The following is a 9,177-nucleotide window of genomic DNA, read 5'->3' as shown; positions in this document are numbered from 1 at the left end:
AATGGTGCAACTTAAATGAATTTATTTTGTATTTTACTAGTTTTATTTAAAAATTGTCATTTACGGTATTTTAAACGATAGAAAGTGCCGACAGAAGCAGCGCTCTTTACCCCATAAATGGTGTTATTCAATTTTTTTTTATTTTTTTTTTATTTTGCATCATACTAGTTTTTTTTTTTTTGAAATTTGTCAAACAGCGTTATTTACGGCGTTTTAAAACTAATTTAGCCCTTCAGGTTACGTCGGTATTTGGTCACGCAGCAATTTAACAGAGGTTACCACAACTAAGGTTACTACTTTTGTCGCGGTTGTTGTTTAACATTACATTTTCTCACTCACCACAAGACAGGAGCTGCTGACTCTTCTTCTTCCATCAAATCCGCGAATCCGTGAGTTGTGGCCTCTAGTAGACACAATCGCACATGGCTTTGTGTACTCATGTTAGTAGCCGCATCGCTTAATCGCTCGTTTACAGCGTTGATTCGGGCGTATTTCTTCTCTTCTCTATGATCATCGTGTAGCGTGCGGTGGAGAGGAGATTCTCCCAGTCAATACCACTTTTCTTCGCACTGACTTCCATTCAGAAAAGCAAACGCGTGCAAAAGTTTGGCGTTTCGCTGCATTGCACATTTAAAGCTTCTTGAACTCCGACCTCCAATTCGTATCACGTGAAACCGTGTGACCAATAGCAGATCGATACGTCACCGCGTGACCACGTAGGTGTTGGCTAGAAAGAATACAGTAGTGATGGGAAGTTCGGATCATTTTACCGACTCGGACCTTTGAGTCTCGTTCAGCAAAATGAACGAATCTTTTTTCGAGTCATTTCGTTCATTTTAGCAAAATATAATTTAAAATGTTACCTGTTACCTCCCTAACACATCTACTGCTTACACAAACGTTGATCACACTTCAAACAAAACAAAACTATAATGCTATAAGAAACAGAAAAGATTAATTCATTGTTTACCTGGGTCTTTAGTCTATGATTAGCTCACCTCACCTCTTATCTGACAAGTTTTCGGGTTTGAGTCGTTCGTTCATCACGTGACAGCCCCATAAGATGAACGAACGACTCTAAAAATCCGAAGACTCGAAACAGGTGAACTAATTCCAGTACAGAACCTAATAGGATGTTGTACATGCGCAACTGAACGAATCACTCCCCGATACGACTCGTTCGGCCCGAGTCACATTAAAGATTCGTTCAAAATGAACGAATCGTTCAAGAACGACCCATCATTAGAACGCAGCTCTTGCTACTGGGCATGCGCACATAAGTCTAACGTTATTTTTGTCACACTGTACAACAATAATACTCTTTTGTTATAGTAACGGCTACGTTTATGGTTGCGGTAGGTGTATACGTTATAAAACACAGCCTAATAGCTAGAACAATTCATTTCATTGTTAGTTTTTGGTCGGAGTTGTATCCTTGGGAGAAACGAGTCTTTTCGAAGCTTCGCATCGCATGACCGCCTGACGAGGAGACGAGTGAGGAATCCAGAAAGTTCGATGAAGTGGAAAAATAAATAAACAAACCGGTTGGGTTAAAATAACCCAACCCGCCTGTTCAGTGGTGAAAGAACCCCTAGTGTCCATTTGACCCAGCATGATCAACCCAACTGTGTGTTTACAGTACCTCAAACAACCCAGAATTTTGACCCAGCACAATTAACCCAACAACGTGTTTACAAAAATAACCCAGCACTTTTTAGAGTGTATGTTGTCAAAGATATGTCACCTCAAAAGTGGTGGTGGTAAAGGACTACAGACTACGATGGAGGCTCTCTAAAAACTACAACACCCAGGTCATCTACCAATAAAGATTAGATAGACAGAAATTGGTTGCAGTTATGTTGAGACCAAAATACAATAAGTAATTACAAAAAACAAAAACAAAAAATCCAATTGTTTGGCTTCTTATCCACTTTATTCTTCAATGCAGAAGTAAGCCTGTTGGCAAGATTTCCAGTCAATTAGCCGCTATAGGGAAATATCAGAAAGAATGACAACGTGCAGTAAATGGTAAAAGTGTTTATATGATAAGACACACAAATTTGCAATATCAAGCAGCAAAAAGAGACTGGAAACCAGACCCATTAAAAAATGGCCACTCTCGCTCTTACAGGAAAAATAAGGTGGGCAGGTCTTCCGTAGTACATTAGTATGATACATTTTATTGAAATTATAGTGTGTGTCCATCTAAAAACTGTAAACATATTCCGCTTGCTTCCTTAATATCAAATTTATTTAATCACAGACCTTTTCATACAATTTATCTCTTTTTTTTAATCAAAAGACCAGATTAACAATAGCAAGATTTAACTTTTAATCTGAATATAACTGCTAGCCATACATCTTTACACTCCATGTTTATAGCAGCCATAAAGAGCTGAATCTACTGACACTTGTAAACTAAGTTTAGTGTGCTATGGTGTCCTACACTAACAGAAAACAACAGAAAATAGGCAAACGAAATGCTAAAAATACCAGTCATTAATGACTCTTACTTTTGTCCCACAGGTGTTCTGCTGTATGTTGCTCTGGGATGGAAAGTGAGAATGCCAAAAGACATTCACGGCCTCAAAGGTTCCTGTCTGGTTATACCATGTTCTTTTAACTACACAGCATACCCACCTGCAAACCCACGAAGAGTTGTGTGGTATCAGTGGGTCTCTAGTGGTTATCCTCTAGTTTATGATCCAAGGTCTCCAAATGATGTCATTAAAAAGTTCAGAGGGAAAACTGATTTATATGGTGACCCATCAAGTAGGGATTGCAGTCTGCTGATCAAAAACCTGGAACTGTCCCACAATGGAGAGAAAATATATGCATGGATTGACCCTGAAAATGTTGGATGGCGCACCTACAAATTTTATGATGTCACCTCTACAATTCAAGTTGATGGTACGTAAATACTTTGTTTTTCAAAATTTGCTTGACTTCCTATCTAGTTTCTTAATATTGACATTTCTGCTGTTTGTAGCAAGCCCACAGCAGCCCAGCATCAATCTTTATGGAGGTGAAAGGACTGGTGACAACATCACAGTAGCATGTTCAACTTTCCACACGTGCCCATACAGCAAGCCAAACATCACTCTGAATGGTATAGAAGGATCTGATACAATAAAGGATGAGTCTTTTAAAGACGGCCTGTGGCAAACCACTCTGACACGTACAGGTGTCATAAAGGCGGAAAACTCAACTATTGAGTGTTCAGCAACACATCATGGTGGCATAACAGTGACAGCTACTAAAAACAAGAGTGCACAATGTGAGTAAACACAATCATGAATGGCTTTGTGTGATATTAGCTATCATCTAAGATTTTAGTTTAATTTCAGGTGTTCATCATAAAATAATGATTGAGCCTGAACTGGGAGATGTCACAGAGGGTGTCGCAAAGAACTTTATTTGTAGCGTCTACCATTCCTGCCAGAATGAGAATCCAACCATCACATGGAACTATGAGAACATGCAAGACACAAAGGGGAACAAAAAACTCTCCAGTTTAAATCAGGTCACCTACTCCAACATAACCTTTCTAGGTGCAAACAAAGATGATGGGAAGAAATTGATTTGCACTGCAAATTTTTCTGGAGGAACCATTACAACCTCTGTTGTTTTACATGTACAATGTGAGTAAGCTCAAACAAATTTAAACTGATTTGTGCACTGTAAGTTTAAATGTCACATTGAGGACTTTTACAAGAGCTCAGTTCAATTTCAGGTGTTCATCATAACATATCAATTGAGCCTGAACTGGCAGATGTCACAGAGGGTGTCGCAAAGAACTTCATTTGTAGCGTCTACCATTCCTGCCAGAAAGAGAACCCAAGCATCACATGGAACTTTGAGAACATGCAGGTCACAAAGGGGAACAAAACACTTTCTGGTTTAAATCAGGTCACCTATTCCAACATAACCTTTCTGGGTGCAAAAGAAGATCATGGGAAGAAATTGATATGTACTGCAAAATTTTCTGAAAGGGATGTTACGGCATCTGTTGACTTAAATGTGCATTGTGAGTGATTTATTAGCATCTTGTCTCATCCATCAGCAGTTATGATATTATCAGTTGTGTGCTAATAATAATGATTCATCCTTTTAGCCCTTTCCCATAATGAAGCAGACCCAGTGCTCACTGGACTGAAGACTATTGGTCTTTATATCCTAACACCCTCACTTGTGTTCCTCATCACTTGTATACTTGCTGGAGTCATCATATACAAGAAGCGACAGAGGTCCTTTGCTGCTTGATTATTTAATATTTAATCATCTGATTTTCTGTACCTTCTTTTAAAAGTTATAATTTAATATAGGTTTCAATATCTTTGAGAAGTCACATTGATATGCTGCAGTGATGTTTATCACTTTTAGTCAACATGCAGAAATCATGTTGATGTGGAGCTGTCAGCAATGAAAAACATTAATATGGAGGTCAAATTGGAAATAAAATAAACTAAGTGTAAATTAAACAAAAGAGAAAAAAGTTACCAATTGTGAAACTCATAGTGTCACCTTCCTTTCTTAAACATGACATCTGTTCCCAGGTCAAAAGATGCAATGTCAGGAAACAAGTCTTTCTCTAAGCCTTGCATGCCATCACCAAAGAGGTAAAGCACATTTGAACCCATATAAATCAGATGATGTTGTTTTCATCAGATATTTATAGTAGATAAAGGGAATAACCACAATTTTTTTTATTTTTCCCTCATGTTCTTCAGTGATCCAAAATCTTCCTCCGTGAGTATATTATTTACTCTTTGTTAAAGTGCAGAAAACACTCAGATCCTATGAGAAATTCTTATTGAAATATGTTGATGTCTGGTTCTCTGTTCTTTCTTGATATATTCTATTAAGGACAATGATTATGAAGCTGAATACACCAACATGGACGAACTCAACATGTATGGAAATATCTGATGAAAACAACGTCAAAGCAAAATGCCTCAATGCAATGTTTTTTGAAAAGATTAACAAAATTTGGCTTTAATAATAATAACGAAACATTTGTTATGCATATCTGCATCTCTTCTTAGAATTCCAAATCTATTCAGGTTGGTTTACCAACAGCTCTGATTTATGTTTATAAATTATATATGTAAATTATGTAGAGTTTTACAAATTTTTCACTACTTTTGTACCTCACTATTAAATGTAATTGAATCATATTGTTATGCTCAGACAAGAGACATACCAAACAGAAAGTGAGGCTGTTTTTTTAGAAATGCTTAAGGTATTAGAACAAAAATTTGTCCATGTCATCACCATCCTGGGAGTACTTTGAGCAGTATAGAGACAGTGCCACCTGCTAGTCAAGAAATCATAAAAACTGGACATACAGTGTAAATTAAATTATGTCATTATGGCCAGTGTCTCATTTTTAGACATGTCATGATATGGAAGAGCACAAACATAATTTGAACAGAGGTATGCCTATGACACATAATTATTTTTCCAGCTTCACTCAGTTCATGTTAATACCTTTCGATGAAATGTTATGATTAAAATGTAAATAAATACAAAGTCTGTTTTTTGACTCTGTAGTTTGTATTCACTTTAACATGAATTTATGCGTCTTACATTACATCTCTACACGCACACACACACAAAAACAAACAAACAAACAAAAAGTTGTAAACCAAAGTTTACAACCAAACACAGGCAATCTTAAATTTTACCTATAAGGCACATAAAATATGCATAACCATAACAAAAGCATTCATCTCTATTACACTGGGTTACATCAGTCCCACATCAACGTTAAAATAATACACAAACATTCTTGTGTATGTGGGATTTATACTTTTTAAGTGAGGTTCTTTTGGATTTCATTTTAATGGCGTAACGGGGAAAAATTACTTACGTTTTTGATCAAGTTTTGGTTTCTGTTTCGATTTCCATAGAGACTGACTGAGCGCAGTGGACGCTCAGAGTGCACTCAATCATGACTTTCGGCTTTATTTTCTGACAGAGTTTGAACTACAGAGGGAGCTGTGTAAACATATTTGAAATCACCGGTAAAGCATCTTTTCCTAATAATGCTGTATTACACCTAATTCCTGGAAAATAACGCGTTTGTTGTTGACTACACTGATGTTCACAGTTTTATTCTTTTAGTATTTTGTATTTGTCCAACGCCAGTGTAATAACATATGGGTGCACGGGGCACAAACTGACGCGGAGTTAATTGTAACACACGTGGTTTAAATATTTCCACACACACCAGCATAACCAAATTTACCGTATTTACCAAAATTCAAAAGCATTTTGAAGATATCGCTGTATATAAATATATAACTATTTTTTTAACCAGTAGAAGTAACTTTCTGTCTGAAGAAAATTTTTCATCTCAGTTTTTAGTATTAATTTAAAATGAGACAAATCTGCTATTATTTTAATCGCCAATCTGTTATTTATCAGTTTATTAATGCTTGGCAAGCCAGCAGAAGACACTAACCAGTTTATATTCCATTTTAAAAAGAAACCACAAGAAACAGGAGAATAAAGACTGACAATCGATATTTAATGTTGAGAAATTATTATTTCAAGAAATGTAAAGCATGGCTCGTTTATGTGTCTCGTGTTCTATGAGAGCTGTGTTTGGAGGGAGAGAAGTGTTTTTCTGAATGTCTGAATGTGTTTCATCTTTTTGCGCACATTGTTTTAACTATATTGTATAGCTGTTTTTCGATCTGTTCATTGTGAGATATTTTTTTTTAATTAAAAAAAAACGCCATTATTTTATTCGAAAAAGTTAATCATTTTATTTTATTGACAAAATATTTTAGTTTGTCATGTATATTTTCTTCATTCCATCAGATAACATTTTAAGCTGTCATATGGTCATGTTACAACGTGCCCCTCACATGTTACAATGTACCCACATACGGGGCATGTTGTCACTTTTCACTTCCTTTCTTTTGAGGTAAATAACGAAAAACGTATACACTGTATTTCTAAAACAAAGCAGCATATTCGTTCTAGACAAGTGTGAAATTAACGTGGATAAAAAATATATATACTCTGAACCCCAGGTGGATTTACACACACTTTGAAATTCAAAAAGTGTTAGGTTGTGCCCCGCGCTCCCGTACGCCAACATTTATTGCTTATATTTGCTTTTTTAAGTTCTTACCAGTATGTTGGTGTGTTTTGTGCGTTCAACATGCCATATGCGCTTTTTCCACAGCAAAGCTAGTCCGCTAGTCTGGAAAGTGAAAATAGGCGGTCTTCTTGTTTAAAGGCGCAATATGTAAATTTTTTTGCCGCTAGAGGTCGCATTTTCCCAAACAATAACAGAGGCGAAGCTCAATGACGCAATGACTGAGCATGGAACGTTGGGAGATGTGGTTTTCACAAATCATGTTTTTATTAAGTATATATTTTATTAAGTATTTTATGTCATTGTAATGAATTATCTGCAAAGAACATGAAATTTGATTCAATATTAGCCTTTTATTGATATGTGACTATTTGTCATGATTTGGCTGGTTAATGATGCGCATTTTTACGTGTCGTTCTAAAAGTAAATTTGAACGAGCCCACCGTATTTGCAAGTATGGCTAAATGTTTTTGTGCAGCACATACTGTATTTAATTACATTACTATAGATTTGCTCACCAGACTTAATAAAAACTAGGGAAGCACCGAATTTTCGGCCGCCGAAAATTATCGACCGAAAATGGCATTTCCGGTTTTGGGCCCAAAGAGATATTGTGAGAGGGGGTTATTCCCCACACAGTTGAAAATGTTTTTACACATTTTTATATCACCCATAACTAATCTGCATTTGTTCCAGACATTGCTAGACTGAAGTGCATGGTAGGTGTTAATGACACCAGTATCTTTTTGTAGCTGCCAACCGTTGCAGTGACAGACAGAAACCAACACTGTGTGATTGCTCAAAGGTCAATTACAATCATTTATTACATACTGTGAGAATATTTAATCAGGAAACCATTAATTTCTGCAGAATATAATGTCACAAACAGTAAACTGTGTTGCTGTATATATTAATGCAGATTTGTTTGTTCTCAGACTGTCATTAAGGGTATTTACAGTTGTTACAGTCGGCTCATGGCCACAACAAGAAAGGGATATCCAAAACCAAAATTAGTCATAATGAATGAAGTTTATTACAGAATACACTAAATAAACGCCGATGAGGTAACAAAATAAAAGGACCACCTGGAAATTACCTGGGTACAAAAAAACACTTATATTTGCACACCTTATAATTTGGACCAGGTGTTCCACATCTCTCCTGCCACCTCTCCTGACAACAGCACAAAAACAACCAAGAATAAAAAAGGGACAAAACAAATACACACACCATCACAAAGTATATTACTAATTAATTAACAGATTGTGTAACAGTGATTGTAAAAAAGAAAATGTATGATCCTAATCGGGCACAATAACATCAGACAGCGATGACTAGCTGTGCTGTATTTAAGTTCAGTTTAGAGTTTTGTACTTTGTTTTTAAATTTACCACTTGTGTATTTTAAAGGGGTCCTATTATGCTATTTTTTTCAAAGTCTTGATTTTGTTTTGGGGGTGTACTAGAACATGCTTTCATGCTTGGTGGTTCGAAAAACGCATTATTTTTCATATAATTTACATTATTACAATACCTTTCTCCCAGGCTGGCACTAAAGGCTCGATTAGTTCCGGGTTTAATGAAGGCCTGTCTTCCGAAAAAAGGAAATGTGTTATGACTGGTTAACTATCCCAGTGCCTTGCGATTGGCGAACAGCTTAGACAGTGTTTCAGTACTGCCACACCCCTTGTCAAAGCAGTTAGTGCAAGCAAGATTAATAATGAATCTTACGTTTTAAATATGGATATTTTTCTTACAAAAACGCATCGATTCGCTACAGGAGACCCCCAGGAGCCGTGTAAGGCACTTTTTACTATGGATGGATGCACTTTATTAGACTTTATTAGACTCTGATTGCATTTGTCTGAAAGAAGGAAGTCATATACACCTAGGATGCATGGAGAGTGAGTAAATAATACGCTACAGTAGTGTTGGGTCCTATCCTTAGCCTGCAAGATCACCGATACATGATATTATCGTGCTAATTTATTTAATTATTTTACATACTTAGTTTCATTGCCCGAAACCAGCTCAAGCATAAGGCTAAAAGCAGCCTAACATTATCAA

General features: G+C 36.3%; 1 protein-coding gene across 2 annotated transcripts in view; it reads left to right on the top strand.

Moving 5' to 3' along the window:
- The window catches only part of LOC127158809 (sialoadhesin-like), a 10,203-nt gene extending 4,672 nt beyond the window's left edge, over positions 1–5,531 (top strand). Inside the window, exons 3-10 of one of the 2 annotated variants that reach the window (XM_051101808.1) lie at positions 2,527–2,910; positions 2,990–3,277; positions 3,348–3,641; positions 3,734–4,027; positions 4,115–4,247; positions 4,557–4,619; positions 4,731–4,749; positions 4,867–5,531. In XM_051101808.1, coding sequence (XP_050957765.1) covers positions 2,527–2,910; positions 2,990–3,277; positions 3,348–3,641; positions 3,734–4,027; positions 4,115–4,247; positions 4,557–4,619; positions 4,731–4,749; positions 4,867–4,929 — 1,538 coding nt within the window. In that variant the 3' untranslated portion in view covers positions 4,930–5,531. The remainder of the gene's footprint in view (positions 1–2,526; positions 2,911–2,989; positions 3,278–3,347; positions 3,642–3,733; positions 4,028–4,114; positions 4,248–4,556; positions 4,620–4,730; positions 4,750–4,866) is intronic. The other variant, XM_051101809.1, reaches the window with a different exon arrangement.
- Positions 5,532–9,177: the final 3,646 nt, after the last annotated feature.

The sequence above is a fragment of the Labeo rohita genome, unplaced genomic scaffold (genome assembly GCF_022985175.1).
Source record: "Labeo rohita strain BAU-BD-2019 unplaced genomic scaffold, IGBB_LRoh.1.0 scaffold_171, whole genome shotgun sequence".
NCBI classification, from domain to species: Eukaryota; Metazoa; Chordata; class Actinopteri; order Cypriniformes; family Cyprinidae; genus Labeo; species Labeo rohita.
The sequence above is the reverse complement of the archived record's forward strand: the minus strand, read 5'-3'. Positions and strand labels throughout refer to the sequence as shown.